The 18,913-nt window shown below is 44.1% G+C and overlaps 1 protein-coding gene across 1 annotated transcript in view; it reads right to left on the minus strand.

Annotated features, from left to right (window-relative positions):
- LOC122802388 (serine/threonine-protein kinase 24) overlaps positions 1–18,913 on the minus strand; it is a 1,288,879-nt gene that overhangs the window by 944,712 nt on the left and 325,254 nt on the right. Inside the window, exon 2 of the mRNA XM_044072014.1 lies at positions 12,954–13,184. Coding sequence (XP_043927949.1) covers positions 12,954–13,184 — 231 coding nt within the window. The remainder of the gene's footprint in view (positions 1–12,953; positions 13,185–18,913) is intronic.

Raw genomic sequence — 18,913 nt, forward strand, 5'->3', positions numbered from 1 at the left:
CAAGCCAGGAATCCTTGGCTACCACAGGAAGCAGCTGTTTGAGAGTCAGCATTTTGAATTTTGGTACCACCAGAGAGATGTTCAGAATAGACAGATCCAGGATAGGACGCCAGGAGTTTTCTTTTCTGGGAACCAGAAACAGTCTGGAATAAAAGCCCTGTCCCTTTTGTTCTGGTGGGACAGGTTGAATAGCCTTGATGCGGAGGAGAGACAGTACTTGCTTTTGGGCCTCCACCCACTGATTTGGGGGGAGGTCTGGCCATCCGCTTAGGGTTGGGGTGAGTGGAAGTGGAATCTGTATCCTAGGGAAAGAATGTTTAAAACTCATTTGTCTTGGGTAATGTATTCCCAGTTTTTTTGCATGCAGGGCAAGTTTTCCTCCTAAAGGTGCAAGTACTTGGGCAAGGCTTGGGTGAGTTAAGGATAAGTCATTGTGCAATTTTACCATAGGGTGGTGGCTTACTACTCCCCGTTTTAGACGTGGGAGCACCCCACTGCTTAGACCTGTGCATAACCTGAGACTAAAGTCTTGGTGATAACCTGAGACTAAAGTCTTGGTGGTCTGCTGCCCCTGGGTTTGGACTGAGAAGGCCTGGAAGGGACAGGAAAGGACCAGTTCTTTGAAGGCCAATGCCTACTGAATCTAGGTGGCTGTACTTGTAAGAAATCTTTAAGTTTGCATAGATTTAGCTTTCTCCTCCATTCTTTTGAGGGCTTCTTCTGCTTTACTGCCAAACAGGCACTCTTGGTTTAAGGGTGCATCTAGCAATTTTGCTTTGACATGATCTGGCAGGTTTTGTTACTTAAGCCAAGCATGCATTCTCAGAACAGACCAAGTGACAACAGCCCTGCAAGATGCCTCTAACGCATCAAAACCACACTGCAAAGTATGTTTACCAACTTGGTCAGCAGAATGCATTAACTCTTGTAAGTCTTTCTTTTAAATACAGTCAGGAATCAACATCATTTTCTATTTAATAAGCCCCATAATATGCTGCTGGTACTTTAGCATATGAAACTGGCAATTTAAAGCCCTAACGACCAGAGTAGCAGAGGTGTACACCTTCTTACCCCATCTGTCTAGAGCCCTAGAGTCCCTGTCAGAAGGGGTGGGATTCTTGGCCGTAGTAGCCTTAATGCCTTTTGGCCCTTGGGAAATGGTCCCTGGATCAGCAGCAGGATTCTTGAAAAGGAATTTGTGAGAGTCAGGTATACTATAGTACCTATCTGGATTCCTGCGAGCTGGGGGAAAAGTAGCCGGGGTAAGGCTAAATTCCAAGAAAACATCATCTACAATCTCCAGAACAGGAGGGATAGCTAGAGGCCTGTGATGAGGCAGTTTTAAAAATTCCCTGAGTCTCTTTTTGGACTGAGAGTAGTCTTGGCTTTCCCGGCTGAAATGCTCCCTAAGGGTATGCAGAGTTTCCCCAAAGGAAAAATCTTCTGAAAGGGAAGCAGAGGGAATGGAATCCTCTGCATCAGAATCCTCATAGATAGAGAAGGGAATGTCCTGGTAATCAGAAGGAACAGAGATATCAGATTCCTGATCCGAAGAATCAGAAGGAAAATCAGTTCTAGTTCTCTTGGAAGGGGAAGGCTGGCTTCTCCTAATTAAGGTAATAAGGTCTTCAGCCATTCTAATCATTTGCTTTTGAGGCCCATGGACCTGTGAACGCGCTTTGGTCGACGGATTTCTAGGCGTAGTGCGAACTTTAAGCCTGCGAAATTCAGTATTTTTGGCTTGAAGCAAAGTCATCGGTTTAACATGAAAATCGGTAGGCCTGAATACATCCTCAAAAGCTGGTGCCTGCACAGCAGCTCTGGACCCAACCAAGGTAGAGACTCCGCAGGTTCTATAATCAAAGAAGCATCTCGCGGCATACCGGACTCCGAAGGGGTCTCAGTAGAAGCCTGCGAATCTGTAGAAGTGGGTATCAGGGGCTGCAAAAACACCTCACTGAGTACCGGAGGACTGCCGACTAGCTTAACGAAAGCGTTGTCGCAGTTTTGGTCCTATGCGGTCTGTCTTTATCCTTACGTTTTTTCTGAAGATCGGTAGTCGAATGGCTTAAGGAAGCCATTTCAGAGTACGGAGATCGAGAGCGAAAATATTTAGCTACAAAAATAGCCCGACGAATAGTTCGGGCGTTGAACAAGGCACAAAACTGACAGTGAGGGATGTCGTGGTCTGAGCCTAAACAAGTGACGCAGTAAGAATGAAAATCTCGGTGTGGTATTTACTTTCCATAGGCGAGACAATTGTTAACTTTTTCTGACATCAGTTAGAGCAAGAAAAAAGGATCCCCAACGGGGTACTTAGCTTTAGAAGACTTCAACCTCAATTCAGAAACAAAAAATTCACGTAGCGGCAGACCGGCACTCTTGCGAACTGCTTCTGCTTCGGGATCCTCGGCAAGAAAGACTAATGTAATGGCTCCGTCTGTCTGATTTTATACCACTGATGTCCTGACGTCAGTCTTGGAGCAACAGCAACAGACGCAGAAATATTAAGCCTCTGGTATTTGGGCCGACTGAGGGCTACCATGGCAGGGATAACCCCAGATGTAATGACTGCAACAGTGAAACACGAAGAAAGTGCAGTTGTGTACACTTACCATAAATGTAGATGTTAGAGTGATTTCACTGCTGCAGTCATTACATTTGGGTAAAAAAACACAAATATACACCTCCAAACAAAAGCAAATACACCAAAAAGGCTTTTAAGCATAATAAAAGAAAGAAGAGGTATAGTAAAGGGGGCTGGAGGGAGGGTAACCAGGACTCCAACAGTGAATACACTCGAACATTTACATTTATGGTAAGTGAACACAACTGTACTACGTTCATCGTGTTTCACTGTGGCAGTCATTACATTTGGGTAGATTCCCAAAGCTAAGGTTGGGAGGATGGATTTATACAGCATTAGGACCAGCTATAAGGCCCTGCAAAACAGCAGTGGCAAAGCCAGCTCTGGATTTAGAGAAAATTGGCAAGTGATAATGTTTGGTGAAAGTATGAACTGAACTCCAGGTAGCAGTTTCTAGAATATCCCTGGCAGGAACACCTCTGAGAAAGGCTGCTGAAGTAGATGCAACCCTGGTGGAATGACATCTGATCCCCTGGGGGATAGGTTTTCCATGGTGCTTATAACAGAAATGAATACAATGGCTTATCCATTTAGAAATGGTTTGCTTTGAAATAGCCTTCCCCTCTGCCCCTGCAGCAAATGCTACCAGCAGTTGTTCAGATTTTCTTCGAGATTTAGTCCTGTCCAAGTAGAAACTAAGTTGTCTGTGTACATCCAATGAATGCAGAATCCGCTCTCCCTTGTTCTGTGGATTGGGAAAGAAAGTTGGCAAATGAATGGACTGATTAAGAGCCACACTGGATACCACCTTGGGCATGAATGATGGATTGGTCCTGAGTGACACCCTGTCCGCATGAAAGATGATGAAAGACTCCACTGCCATAAGGGCCTGTAATTCAGATATCCTTCTAGCTGAAGTGATTGCTAAAAGGAAGGCTGTTTTCCAGGAAAGAAATTTTAAGTCTGCAGTTGCAGCTGGCTTGAAAGGAGGTAGAGCGAGTTTCTCCAATACAAAGTTAAGGTCCCAGGGCAAGGGTTGGAGCTCTCCTAGGTGGTCTCAAGTTTTTTGCCCCTCTGAGATACTGCTTTAGAAGAGGATGAGAGAAGAGGGGGCTCTGTGTTGTAATGAGCTAAAATGGCTGAGGCATGGATTTTTATGGAAGAAAAAGACAGGCCCTTATGAAGCATCTCAGTTAAGTATTGCAAAATCTGAGGTAAACTGGGCACTGCTGTGCTCATCCCTTGAGACTGATTCCAGGCACAGAATCTTTTCCATTTGTCAGCATAAGATTTTCTAGTACTACGTCTTCTCGCCTCCAAAATGACATCCTCCAAAATGACATCCATCACAGTTTGCTGAGGGATGCTAAGAGTGAATTTAAGTGATTAGCCAAGCTGCAAGATTCGATGTTTGGAGTTGAGGGTGCAGAATTTGGTTCTCCTGCTGAGACAGTAAAGAAGGTGTCTGAGGCAGGTGCCACGGAGAAATGTGTGACACACTGCGCAGGAGTGGGTACCAGTGTTGGCGAGGCCAGTCTGGAGCAATCAAAATTATTTTTGGCTTGTCCTGTTTGACTTTTAGTAAAACTTTGGAGAGCAAAGGCAGAGGGAGAAAGGCATAGACTGATGGGTATTTCCAGCTGAAGGACAGAGCATCCACTTTCCAGGCTTTTTGGGATGAGTTCTTGTGCAAATTTTGTCCAACTGGTAGTTCTGGGGTGAGGCAAAAAGATCTATGTCTGCGCTCCCCCATTTGCGTGTTAACATGTTGAAAATCTGTGGTTCCCGTTTCCATTCATGAGGGTCCATGAGATTTATGCTTAGTTCGTCTGCCAGAACACTCTGCTTTCCTGGCAGGAATTGAGCTTGTAGTTGTACTTGGTAGCGCAAGGCCGTGTTCCACAATGCCATGTCTAGTCTGCAGAGGGGGTAGGAATGTGTACCCCCCCTGCTTGTTTATGTACCACATAACCATGGTGTTGTCCATCTTTATCAGTAATTGTCCTGGATGGAGGTAGTCCTTGAAGGCTGTCAGTGCATTCTGTACAGCTAGCATTAATTTTTGATTGATATGAAGGTGCATTTGATTTGGGCTTCATTTGCAATGAATGCACTTCCCTGCCAGATAAGCCCCCCATGCATAGTCTGATGCGTCTGTAGTTAGGGTTTGGGAGGCAGGGGATGGTGTGAATGGCAGTCCCTTGTTCTGGTGGCAGGCCTCTGCCTACCATAGGAACTCTAGGCGCAGGCAAGGTATGATAGGAATCATTGTTTCCAGGCTGTGACAATGTTGACTCCATAAACTTTTCAACTACCACTGAAGTTTCCTCATATGCAGTCTTGCATATGGAATTAGAAGAATGCATGAAGCCATGAACCCCAAGGCTTGCAGTATTTGCCTTGCAGATAGCAAGGTTTTTGTGGCCGCCTGTTTGAAGTACGTCACCAAATGAATTTGCTTTTCTGGCTTAAGGAAAGCCATCTGGGCAGTTGTATTCAAGCTTGCACCCAGGAATGTAATTTTTTGAGAGGGTATCATTTGAGATTTCTTTTTGTTTATGGTGTACCCTAGACAAGTTAGAAGTCTTTTTACAAACACCAGATGTTTTAAAAGAATGGCCTGGTTTTCTGACTGAATTAGACAATCGTCCAGGTATGGATATATCTGAATATTTCTTTGCCTGCAAAATGCAATTACTGGAGCCAGGCACTTTGTGAACACCCTGGGCGCAGTAGACAAGCCAAAGGTCAGTGCAGAACTCAGATAATGCATGCAGCCTGCTTTTAAGCGTAGGAATCTTCTGCAAGATTCCCTGATTGGGATATGCAGGTAAGCCTCTTAAGTAGAGAGTTGTCAACCAGGCATTTTTGCCTAGCATAGGAAGTAACTGGTGAAGAGTCAGCATCTTGAATTTTGGAATGTCCAGAAAGGTGTTTAGAGTGGACAGGTCCAGATTTGGACGCCATGATTTGTCTTCTCTGGGTACCAGGAAAAGTCTGGAATAGAAACCTTGTCCCTTTCCCTCCTAAACATGGGGGCAATTCAACTAGTACCAGAAGAGGAAAGTACTTGTTTCTGAGCCTCTGCCCACTGATTTGGGGGCAGGTCTGGCCACCCGTTTGGAGTTGGCAGCGTGTGGAAATGAAATCTGTATCCCTGGGACACTATATTTAAAACCCATTTGTCCTGGGTGATAAGTTGCCAGTTTCTTGAATGAAGAGCCAGTTTTCCCCCCAAAGGGGTGGCTAAGAGGTAAGTGCTTGGCAATTTCAAAGGGAAGTCATTGAGACTGCTTACCATAGGGTGGTGCCTTGTTGTTTCCAGATTTGGAAGTGGAAGCACCTCATTGCTTAGTTCTGAAAGTCCCTTGGGACTGAAACTGGTGGTTTTGGAATGTCTGGGTTTGGCCGTAGTGGCTCTGGAAGGAGCTGGAAAGGACCAGTTCTTAGTAGGCCAATGCCTACTAAATCTAGGAGGTTGCACTTGTAAGAAATATTTCACAGTTTGCATAGATTTAGCTTTATCTTCCATCTTTTTTAGAACTTCTTCAGCCTTATTGCCAAATAAGTGGTCCTGCTGTAAAAGGAGCATCCAAAAGTTTTGCTTTAACATGATCAGGCAGAGATTGCTCCTTGAGCCAAGCATGCCTTCTAAGCACAGACCCAGTAACAGCAGCCTCAGTAACAGAGGCCTCTAAGGAATCAAAACCACACTGCAACGTATGTTTGTCAACTTGTTCAGCTGAATGCAATAAATCCTGCAAATCCTTATTCTCCACACAGTCAGAAATCAACATCATTTTTTGTTTAAGCAGTCCTTTTTTTAAAAAAAAGACAGTTTAAATCCGTAATAAGGTCTTCAGCCATTCTAATCATTTGCTTTTGAGGCCCATGGACCTGTGAACGCTGCTTTGGTCGGATTTCTAGGCGTGAAAAGTGAACTTTAAGCCTGAAATTCAGTATTTTTGGCTTGAAGCAAAGTCATCGGTTTAACATGAAAATCGGTAGGCCTGAATACATCCTCAAAAGCTGGTGCCTGCACAGCAGCTCTGGACCCAACCAAGGTAGAGACTCCGCAGGTTCTATAATCAAAGAAGCATCTCGCGGCATACCGGACTCCGAAGGGGTCTCAGTAGAAGCCTGCGAATCTGTAGAAGTGGGTATCAGGGGCTGCAAAACACCTCACTGAGTACCGGAGGACTGCCGACTAGCTTAACAAAGCGTTGTCGCAGTTTTGGTCCTATGCGTCTGTCTTTATCCTTCACGTTTTCTGAAGATCGGTAGTGAATGGCTTAAGGAAGCCATTTCCAGAGTACGGAGATCGAGAAAATATTTAGCTACAAAATAGCCCGACAATAGTTCGGGCGTTGAACAAGGCACAAAACTGACAGTGAGGGATGGTGGTCTGAGCCTAAACAAGTGGCGCAGTAAGAATGAAAATCTCGTGTGGTATTTACTTTCCATAGGCGCAGACAATTGTTAACTTTTTCTGACATCAGTTAGAGCAAGAAAAAGGATCCCCAACGGGGTACTTAGCTTTAGAAGACTTCAACCTCAATTCAGAAACAAAAAATTCACGTAGCGGCAGACCGGCACTCTTGCGAACTGCTTCTGCTTCGGGATCCTCGGCAAGAAAGACTAATGTAATGGCTCCGTCTGTCTGATTTTATACCACTGATGTCCTGACGTCAGTCTTGGAGCGACAGCAACAGACGCAGAAATATTAAGCCTCTGGTATTTGGGCCAACTGAGGGCTACCATGGCAGGGATAACCCCAGATGTGATGACTGCAACAGTGAAACACGAAGAAAGTGCAGTTGTGTACACTTACCATAAATGTAGATGTTAGAGTGTATTCACTGCTGCAGTCATTACATTTGGGTAAAAAAACACAAATATACACCTCCAAACAAAAGCAAATACACCAAAAAGGCTTTTAAGCATAATAAAAGAAAGAAGAGGTATAGTAAAGGGGCTGGAGGGAGGGTAACCAGGACTCCAACAGTGAATACACTCGAACATTTACATTTATGGTAAGTGAACACAACTGTACTACGTTCATCGTGTTTCACTGTGGCAGTCATTACATTTGGGTAGATTCCCAAAGCTAAGGTTGGGAGGATGGATTTATACAGCATTAGGACCAGCTATAAGGCCCTGCAAAACAGCAGTGGCAAAGCCAGCTCTGGATTTAGAGAAAATTGGCAAGTGATAATGTTTGGTGAAAGTATGAACTGAACTCCAGGTAGCAGTTTCTAGAATATCCCTGGCAGGAACACCTCTGAGAAAGGCTGCTGAAGTAGATGCAACCCTGGTGGAATGACATCTGATCCCCTGGGGGATAGGTTTTCCATGGTGCTTATAACAGAAATGAATACAATGGCTTATCCATTTAGAAATGGTTTGCTTTGAAATAGCCTTCCCCTCTGCCCCTGCAGCAAATGCTACCAGCAGTTGTTCAGATTTTCTTCGAGATTTCCTGTCCAAGTAGAATCTAAGTTGTCTATATACATCTAATGAATGCAGAATCCGCTCTCCCTTATTCTGTGGATTGGGAAAGAAAGTTGGCAAATGAATGGACTGATTTAGACCCACACTGGATACCACCTTGGGCATGAATGAAGGATTAGTCCTGAGTGACACCCTGTCCGCATGAAAGATGATGAAAGGCTCCACTGCCATAAGAGCCTGTAATTCAGATATCCTTCTAGCTGAAGTGATTGATAAAAAGGAAGGCTGTTTTCCAGGAAAGAAATTTTAAGTCTGCAGTTGCAGCTGGCTTGAAAGGAGGTAGAGCGAGCCCAATACAAAGTTAAGGTCCCAGGCAGGGTTGGAGCTCTCCTGAGTGGTCTCAAGTTTTTGACCCCTCTGTGATACTGCTTTAAAAGAGGATGAGAGAAGGGGTGGTCTGTGTTGTAATGAGCTGAAAATGGCTGAGGCATGGATTTTTATGGAAGAAAAAGACAGGCCCTTGTGAAGCATCTCAGTTAAGTATTGCAAAATCTGAGGTAAACTGGGCACTGCTGTGCTCATCCCTTGAGACTGATTCCAGGCACAGAATCTTTTCCATTTGTCAGCATAAGATTTTCTAGTACTAGGTCTTCTCGCCTCCAAAATGACATCCTCCAAAATGACATCCATCACAGTTTGCTGAGGGATGCTAAGAGTGAATTTAAGTGATTAGCCAAGCTGCAAGATTCGATGTTTGGAGTTGAGGGTGCAGAATTTGGTTCTCCTGCTGAGACAGTAAAGAAGGTGTCTGAGGCAGGTGCCACGGAGAAATGTGTGACACACTGCGCAGGAGTGGGTACCAGTGTTGGCGAGGCCAGTCTGGAGCAATCAAAATTATTTTTGGCTTGTCCTGTTTGACTTTTAGTAGAACTTTGGAGAGCAAAGGCAGAGGGAGAAAGGCATAGACTGATGGGTATTTCCAGCTGAAGGACAGAGCATCCACTTTCCAGGCTTTTTGGGATGAGTTCTTGTGCAAATTTTGTCCAACTGGTAGTTCTGGGGTAAGGCAAAAAGATCTATGTCTGCGCTCCCCCATTTGCGTGTTAACATGTTGAAAATCTGTGGTTCCCGTTTCCATTCATGAGGGTCCATGAGATTTATGCTTAGTTCATCTGCCAGAACACTCTGCTTTCCTGGCAGGAATTGAGCTTGTAGTTGTACTTGGTAGCGCAAGGCCGTGTTCCACAATGCCATGTCTAGTCTGCAGAAGGGGTAGGAATGTGTACCCCCCTGCTTGTTTATGTACCACATAACCATGGTGTTGTCCATCTTTATCAGTAATTGTCCTGGATGGAGGTAGTCCTTGAAGGCTGTCAGTGCATTCTGTACAGCTAGCATTAATTTTTGATTGATATGAAGGTGCATTTGATTTGGGCTTCATTTGCAATGAATGCACTTCCCTGCCAGATAAGCCCCCCATGCATAGTCTGATGCGTCTGTAGTTAGGGTTTGGGAGGCAGGGGATGGTGTGAATGGCAGTCCCTTGTTTTGGTGGCAGGCCTCTGCCTACCATAGGAACTCTAGGCGCAGGCAAGGTATGATAGGAATCATTGTTTCCAGGCTGTGACAATGTTGACTCCATAAACTTTTCAACTACCACTGAAGTTTCCTCATATGCAGTCTTGCATATGGAATTAGAAGAATGCATGAAGCCATGAACCCCAAGGCTTGCAGTATTTGCCTTGCAGATAGCAAGGTTTTTGTGGCCGCCTGTTTGAAGTACGTCACCAAATGAATTTGCTTTTCTGGCTTAAGGAAAGCCATCTGGGCAGTTGTATTCAAGCTTGCACCCAGGAATGTAATTTTTGAGAGGGTATCATTTGAGATTTCTTTTGTTTATGGTGTACCCTAGACAAGTTAGAAGTCTTTTTACAAACACCAGATGTTTTAAAAGAATGGCCTGGTTTTCTGACTGAATTAGACAATCGCCCAGGTATGGATATATCTGAATATTTCTTTGCCTGCAAATGCAATTACTGGAGCCAGGCACTTTGTGAACACCCTGCAGTAGACAAGCCAAAGGTCAGTGCAGAACTCAGATAATGCATGCAGCCTGCTTTTAAGCGTAGGAATCTTCTGCAAGATTCCCTGATTGGGATATGCAGGTAAGCCTCTTAAGTAGAGAGTTGTCAACCAGGCATTTTTGCCTAGCATAGGAAGTAACTGGTGAAGAGTCAGCATCTTGAATTTTGGAATGTCCAGAAAGGTGTTTAGAGTGGACAGGTCCAGATTTGGACGCCATGATTTGTCTTCTCTGGGTACCAGGAAAAGTCTGGAATAGAAACCTTGTCCCTTTCCCTCCTAAACATGGGGGCAATTCAACTAGTACCAGAAGAGGAAAGTACTTGTTTCTGAGCCTCTGCCCACTGATTTGGGGGCAGGTCTGGCCACCCGTTTGGAGTTGGCAGCGTGTGGAAATGAAATCTGTATCCCTGGGATACTATATTTAAAACCCATTTGTCCTGGGTGATAAGTTTCCAGTTTCTTGAATGAAGAGCCAGTTTTCCCCCCAAAGGGGTGGCTAAGAGGTAAGTGCTTGGCAATTTCAAAGGGAAGTCATTGAGACTGCTTACCATAGGGTGGTGCCTTGTTGTTTCCAGATTTGGAAGTGGAAGCACCTCATTGCTTAGTTCTGAAAGTCCCTTGGGACTGAAACTGGTGGTTTTGGAATGTCTGTTTGGCCGTAGTGGCTCTGGAAGGAGCTGGAAAGGACCAGTTCTTAGTAGGCCAATGCCTACTAAATCTAGGAGGTTGCACTTGTAAGAAATATTTCACAGTTTGCATAGATTTAGCTTTATCTTCCATCTTTTTTAGAACTTCTTCAGCCTTATTGCCAAATAAGTGGTCCTGCTGTAAAAGGAGCATCCAAAAGTTTTGCTTTAACATGATCAGGCAGAGATTGCTCCTTGAGCCAAGCATGCCTTCTAAGCACAGACCCAGTAACAGCAGCCTCAGTAACAGAGGCCTCTAAGGAATCAAAACCACACTGCAACGTATGTTTGTCAACTTGTTCAGCTGAATGCAATAAATCCTGCAAATCCTTATTCTCCACACAGTCAGAAATCAACATCATTTTTTGTTTAAGCAGTCCCATGATATGTTGTTGATATTTTAGCATATAAAAATTGACAGTTTAAAGCCCTGATTGCTAAGGTTGCAGAAGTGTAAACCTTTTTACCCCATCTATCCAGCGCCCTAGAGTCTCTATCAGAAGGGGTAGGATTTTTAGCAGTAGAAGCCTTAATGCCCTTGGGCCCCTGAGAAATGGTAACAGGATTTTTGAAAAGGAATTTGTGGGACTCAGGAACCCTGTAGTACCTGTCTGGTTTGCTAGGGGCTGGAAGCAAGGAATCAGGGGCCATACTGGATTATGAAAACACATCATCAACATCTAGTACAGGAGGTATAGCCAAAGGCCTATGCTGAGGAAGAAGAAGGAAATCCTTAAGCCTCTTTTGGGATTCAGAGAAATCCTGACTTTCCCAGTGGAAATGCTCCCTTAAGGTATGTAAAGTTTCCCCAAAAGAGAAATCCTCAGGTGGAGAAGCAGAGGGAATGGAATCCTCTGCATCAGAGTCCTCATAAGTAGGTATGGACAAATCCAGATCATTAGAAGAGTCAGAAGAAACAGAGTCCTGTTCAGAAGATTCATAGTCAAATTCAATCCTAGGCCTCTTGGAGGGGTGGGGTGGGGGTGGGGGGTGGGTTGACTAACCCTGATTAGAGTAATTAACTCTTCAGCCATTCTGATCATTTGTTTTTTTGGCATAGGGGCCTGAACATGTGGCCTGGGTGTCAGTTTTTTTAGACATAGATCGAGATTTAGGCCTTAGCACTGAAGTTGGAGTTGGTTTAATATGCAAGTCTGTAGGCCTGAATACACCCTCAGAAGCCGGTGCCTGCTCAGCGGCCCCGGACCCATCCAAGGTAGAGACATCCGCGGGTTCCATATGTGAAGCATCTCGCGGCATACCGGACTCCGAATGGGTCTCAGTAGAGGCCTGCAAATCAGAAGTAGCGGTTATCAGGGGCTGCGGAAGCGCCTCACTGAGTACCAGCGAAATGGCGACGGGTTTAGGAGAAGTGTCGTCGGCAGTTTTGGACCTCAACGGCCTGTTTCTTTTTCTTTGAGTTTGTTCGGTATTCCGGTAGTCAGATGGCTGACCGACATAATTTCTGGATAATTAAACAGAGAACCAAAATATTTTGAAGCAAAAATGTACTGACGACGGATAGTGCACTGATTAAATAAAGCACAAAACCGACAGCAAAGTATGTTGTGGTCAGGGCCTAGGCAAGGAATACAGTACAAATGAAAATCCTTATGAGATATTTGCTTCCCACAAGTAATACGATTATTAACTTTTACTGACACTGGTAAGAAGCAAGAAAAAGTTTCCCCAACGGGGTACTTAGCTTTAAGTTGAAGACTTCAGGTTCTGAAACTTGAAAACGAAAATTTCAGGAGTCGGCTGACCAGCACTTGCAAACTGCTTCTGCTTTGGGCACCGCGCGGCAAGAAAGACTGATGTAATGGCGTCAGCTGCATGTTTTATACCCCTGACGACCTGATGTCATGGAAGAAGGGACAGCAACCGACGCAGGACCCAAGACTTTGCTAATCAGGCCGACTGAGGGCAACTTGCCAGCAGATTACCCAAATGTAATGACTGCAACAGTGAAACACGATGAAAACCATCCCTACAAAGTCTGCAGCAGCAGATTCGTATTAATGACTCTGTATTCTGGATGCAGCTTATTATCCTTTGTATAGCAATACAGTAAAAGTCAACAATCAGCACAATAATGACCACCTTTACTTATCTTATGTATAAAGAAGATGGCAATAACTTACTTTAAGGTAAGATCCATAGTATTTTGTTACATAGGGACTGTCACATTGGCTTAACACTGTTATTTCCTGTTGAATATCTTCAATTTCATCTTCAGCTTCCTCCAAGTCAATTATTTTTATTGCAACAACTTTCTGAGTCCGATTGTCAATGCCTTTAAAAACTTCTCCAAAAGAACCCTTGCCGATCTTTTCTAATTTTGTGAAAAGTTCCTCTGGATCTGCTTTTGAATTCTGCAAAAGAATAAAGTAACAAATTTAATTAAATATTTGCTTTTTTAAAAATACAGTCTTACATGGGCATGAAAATATTCTTCTTTCATCATTGCGTGCAACCTTAAGCACAAGACTGGCATAGACCCAAGATAAAAAAAAAAAAATGTCATGTTAACAGCAACTTAAGAAGAAGCTCCTGTTACTGATCCCTGTAGCCCCAGTACAAAAATCCTCCAACATTATTTAGTATGTCCAAATATCCAAATACTGTCTCATAATATACAAAGTATGGCAGCAGGTCTTCTTTAACACTTTCCTTAGTACTGGTCTATGTTATGTCCATATATGTATAGGACAATATCTCTGAATGCATTTTAAATAACATGAAGCACGATTTAGCAACTCCTCTAAATACACTGTTCAACCTCAGCCTCCATTCAGGTTTTGTACCAAGTGACTAGAGAGAGCAGCTACATTCATTCCCCTACATATGACTGACCCATAAGTCTGACCAGCCTCATATGCAAAGCCATGGAAAGATTTATCATGGAATTAATCAATAAGGACATGGGGAACAACCAAACTACTGGACCCAACTCAATTTGGATTTAAGGGCAGATCATGCTTACTCAACCTGGGGGACTTCTTAGAAAAGGTTACCAAAGCAATGGATGAAAGTAAAATGGTATACACAGCATAACTTGACCTGGCCAAAGCTTTTGACAATACTCTACTCAGGCATTGTAAAAACACTAAATAAACTGGGAATAACCCCTTATGTCACCCAGTGGATTGCAAACTGGCTCACAGATAGCTTATCTCCTGCGTCTTATCTACGCAAAGAGACCAGTCACAAGTGGAGTCCTCCAGGGTTCACTGCTCGACGTCTCCTATTTGACATCTACTTCTCTGAAGTTACAGCCAATACCAAAGGACCCTGGCTGACTTAGTCTGCAGATGACTGCAAGCTAGCAGCAATTACTGAATCCCTTAAAGACTTGGCCATGCTGCAGGAAGGTTTGTCCTAAACAAATAACTGGTGCCAAAATCATGGACTGAAACTAAATACCAAAATAGATAGATAGATAGATAGATAGATAGATAGATAGATAGATAGATAGATAGATAGATAAATGCATTACTGTATCCTTTGGGAAGTGTTCTGCTACAAGGAGCTAGCACATTGACAATATGCCCCTAAGCGTTGTCGTTCAGGATTTGAGAACTTATGTGGATAGTGACCTAACATGTGTCCACTGTCATAAGAAAGTCCTTCTATTTTTTCTTTACTCGAAAGGCTCACCCAGACTCTGCTACAGTTTGCTGTGAGGGGAAAGGTTAGTTTGCTTTTTATTTGTTGTATTTTGCATTACTTTATTTGCCTTTTTCTATTTTGTATACTGTGATTTGTGTTCTTTACACTGTGTTTCACTTGCATTCTGCTTTTAACTGCATACTAAAACTTGGAGAGACCACAGCTCCGTCTCTTGTGAGTCAAACAGAAAATGTTCCCACCCTTCTACCCAGTTACGGTTGTGTTCTTAAATTCCACTGTCTTTCTAGTTGCCTGCCCCTTACGTTAATTTGACTATACATCTCATTTCCTTTCTTTTACTGGCTGGTGGGAGTAAGCACAAAATTATCATTTTGTGAAATCACTCCCCTTCAACTATTTAAATTTATTGGCCATCCTATTGTATTCCATAGTACCAGAATACAAAAGTGACCACCCCTTTTCAATCTATCTTGCTGTTTTAAAAACAATGACTCTCCACTAAAAATTTTAGACAGTTAAAACTTAAGTTACCTACTTTCACATCTAACTCCTCTAGTGCACACTGCAGTGTTTAGGATAAACCAATGTTTTCATCTTACCTTTAAGCATCTATTGCAAGACCATCAGTTATGGAAGAGCCTACATTCTGCCGCTTAGTAGTCATCTTGGGATTAGTGCTTCTTTTTTCTCATGGTGAGAGAAGGAGTGGTTACATTACTTCCTGGAGACTGCTGATCACCAGAAAGCTTAATAACTGCTTTATATGTAACAGCTTGGAATCTGTGCCTATATTCTGATCCTGGTGAGAGTAGGAGCAGAGTGCATGGATTCTGGACTCGTTCTGGTTGGAGAGTGAGTGTCTGTGCTTAACGTACCCGATTGGTCTGGTATTCAAGGCATCTACCAGAAAAAGGCTACTAGCCTGCAGACCCTTGCATCATCTGGGACAAGACTGTGGATCACCAAACAGGACGTGGTCTGCTTGTCTTCTTGGGATTGGTCATAACATTTTGCTTCTGGTGAGAGAAGAAGCAAAGGAGCATTGTATCCCAACAGAGTGAAGCTGTGCTGAGACCAGCATTAGAAGTAGCCAGGCAGTAGCCATTAATGCGACTTCCCTCTTTCCATCATTCTTGACAAGCTAATTCTTTATTTTTCATTAAATACTGCTTGATTTCTTTCTAACTTCAGAATATCTACCTAAATACTTCATCCTTAAATTTTCATGGTCTACATATTAGTTTCCCTTCAAGTGTTTGGCAGTGCTCTGTACAGACTCGGACACCCTGAGTGACATTTTTCCTGTAAAAGAAATATATAAGGAAACAGCTCCAGTACTTAGTAATAATGACCATCCCTTCTGGCATGTCTAAAGGTCAGTTGCCTGTGCTTTCTCCTATTAAATCTGGTTAACTTGGGCATTCTGAGGCAGTATAGCAACTGCCTCATGTACAGACAACCCTCTCCTCTTACCTCCCAACACTCAGACTTGTGAGAGATGCACTTATATATCCAAACTGGAAACCTTGCACTCTCAAGCTAAGACCGGAATAGCTGGTCAAGACGAGAAGGTCAACACCTGCACCACACCACATGCAACACATAGCCTTCCAGAACACCCACCATCACAGCTCTCACATAAAAACACAAACCACACACCCACCTTCACGGAGGCTCTCAATAGAAATCTACCCAAACAGCAGAGACCTCCAAGGCAGAAATGCACTCGACCACCACAACACAGCACAAACCACAAAACACATAGCTCACCTACACAGTGTGCCCCTCAACCTAAGCCCTAATGCAAAACAGCTTGCCCAATGCACTAATCATAGGTGACTCGATAGTGAGGCACCCTGATGTCCCACTCACTAGGTTGACTAAGGAGAAGGTAACAGTCAGTTGTCCATCAGGTGCCAGAATCCAACACAACACACACTTGGGTCACTCCACAACAAGTACATGTATGACTCTGTCAATGTCCACGTGGGTGTGAATGACCCGAGACACATCCCCATGGAATACATGAAAAGACACATGGAGGAGTTCTCGGATTAAGTGGCCCAGGCAGGTATGATCCTAGCCCTGAGCAGCATCCTACCGTCACCCAGAATGATACCGCAGTACAAGCAGAAAATGATTGACCAACAATTGGCTAAGTTTCTGGTGTCATTCTAAGAGGATCCAGTATATGTGTGCTTGGGATGGCATGATTGACAGACCTCGATGCTTTGCCAGAGATGGCCAACATCCGTCACCCCTGGGTTTCAGGATACTGGCTAAGACTCTTGCCACCCCTATAGTGCCTTTTTAGGCGATGTTCCAAAGACCAAATTACCATAGTAACAGCTATAAATAAATGTAATCTGAGGGTCATGCTGCTCAACGCCAGAAGTCTAAACCTCAAGATGCACTTGCTCGAAGCACTCCTCAAAATGGAGAACACTGATATTTGTGCTGTAACAGAAACCTGGTTTAAAGCAGCAGAAAGTACCCCTGCACTACCAGGCTATAACTCTTCCCACACCTTTCAGCCCCAGTACATGGACCGAAGCTCCAAAGGAGGTGGTGTTGCCATATTCATAAAGGACATGCACACCTCCAGACTAGTAGCACAGCACAAAGCATCTGAGATACTTCAGGTACAACTAACATTGGGTAAGGTGGTGATTCAGGTTGTAGCCTGCTATAGGTCCCCAACCATGTCTTAAGACTCTCACTCCACGTCCCTAACCACCCTGGAAACTATTAGGGTCCAACCCAACACTCTCATACTAGGTGACTTCAACTACCCCTTCATCAACTGAGAAAACTACTCATGCACCAATACATTGACCCAATGCTTCCCAGAATTCATCATTTCCAATGCCCTAGACCAGCTCATTCTTACCCCCACTAGAGGAAGCAACATGCTTGACCTGGTTATTACTAACATGAGCAACCACTGCTCTACACCAATAGTCTATTCCTCCCTGGTTAGATCCGACAACAGACAAATCACCATGGAAATCCACGTCACCCCCCCCCCCCCCCGCAAAGGTAACTACCATGAAAAACTTCTCCAAAGCTGACTTTGGGCTCCTAAAAACAGAGGTAGTTAACTTCACTGCACCCATGTCAATGGAAAATAGATGCTGGACTGCCGAATCATATACCGATGCACTGTACAAACATGTACATAAATGCAAGGAACTAGCCATACCCAATAGAACCAAAACGCTCTCCTCCAAAAAAAAGGAAACCAATCTGGTGATCCCCTGCCATTAATAAATTCTACAACAGAAGGAAGAAACTGTTGCAGAAAAAAGGCGAAGTCCCAAGACTGGAAAAACTCCCTTATTAACCTCAACAAAAAGTTGAGATCCCTCATCAAAACCTCTAAAGCCAGCTATGAAGGCAGAATTGCGGCAGACACTAAAAATAACCACAAAGCCTTCTATAGTTATATCAAGAATCTCCACGGCAATACCCAGGTTTGCTCTGAGTAACTGCACAATGGTACCTCCTATACTTTGCCAACAGATATTGCCAACATACTGGCCGACAGATTCAGTGCCAACTTTACCCCACTCTCCCCCCCCTCCAAAGGACCAATCATAATACCAGAGGAATGCAAGGCACCCAGCACTACTGCAGCACAGGTTAAAGCTGCATTGTCCAAGGCCAAGAATACAGCTTCCATGGGACCCGGCAAAATCCATGGATGTGTTCTACATAAACTACAATGTGAACTAGCACCACATCTGTGTGCCCTGTTCAATCACAGCTTCACCTCAGACTTTGCCCCTACCGGTGGTGCACTGCTACAGTTATCCCTCTCCATAAAGGGTGAGCGACTACAGACCCTGGGAATTATTGCCCCATTAGCCTGATGAGTCTGATATGTAAGGCTATGGAGCGCATCATCGTGGATCTAATTAACAAGGATATAGGGAATCTCCAAACTATATATCTCACACAATTTGGTTTTGTGAAAGTTCGGCCATGCCTGCTCAACCTGGTTGACTTCTTTGAGTCAGTCACCAGAGCTGTGGATGAGGGCAAGGCAGTTCATACAGCCTACGTCGATCTGGCCAAGGACTTTGATACCATTCCCCACTCAGGAATTATTCATAAACGCACTAAACTAGGCATCACCCCTATATCACTAGGTGAGTTGCAAACTGGCTCACAGAGAGAACCCACAGTGGGAAAGTAGCTGATTCCAAGTCAGACTGACGACCAGTCAAGAGTGGAGTCCCACAGGGATCAGTCCTGGGTCCTCTCCTGTTTGGCATCTACTTCTCAGAAATCCAAGCCAACATGGAGGGACTCTGGCTGACCAAGTTCACAAAACTGCAAGCTGGGAGCCATTATTAACTTCCCAAGTGATGTAGACATCCTACAGAAAGGCTTTACTGAGGCCAATGACTAGTGTCGAAACCATGGCCTTAAGCTTAATGCCAAAAAATGCGTTGTCATCCCCTTTGGG

The sequence above is a fragment of the Protopterus annectens genome, chromosome 5.part0 (assembly GCF_019279795.1).
Source record: "Protopterus annectens isolate FY-2018-M chromosome 5.part0, PAN1.0, whole genome shotgun sequence".
Lineage (NCBI taxonomy): Eukaryota > Metazoa > Chordata > Ceratodontiformes > Protopteridae > Protopterus > Protopterus annectens.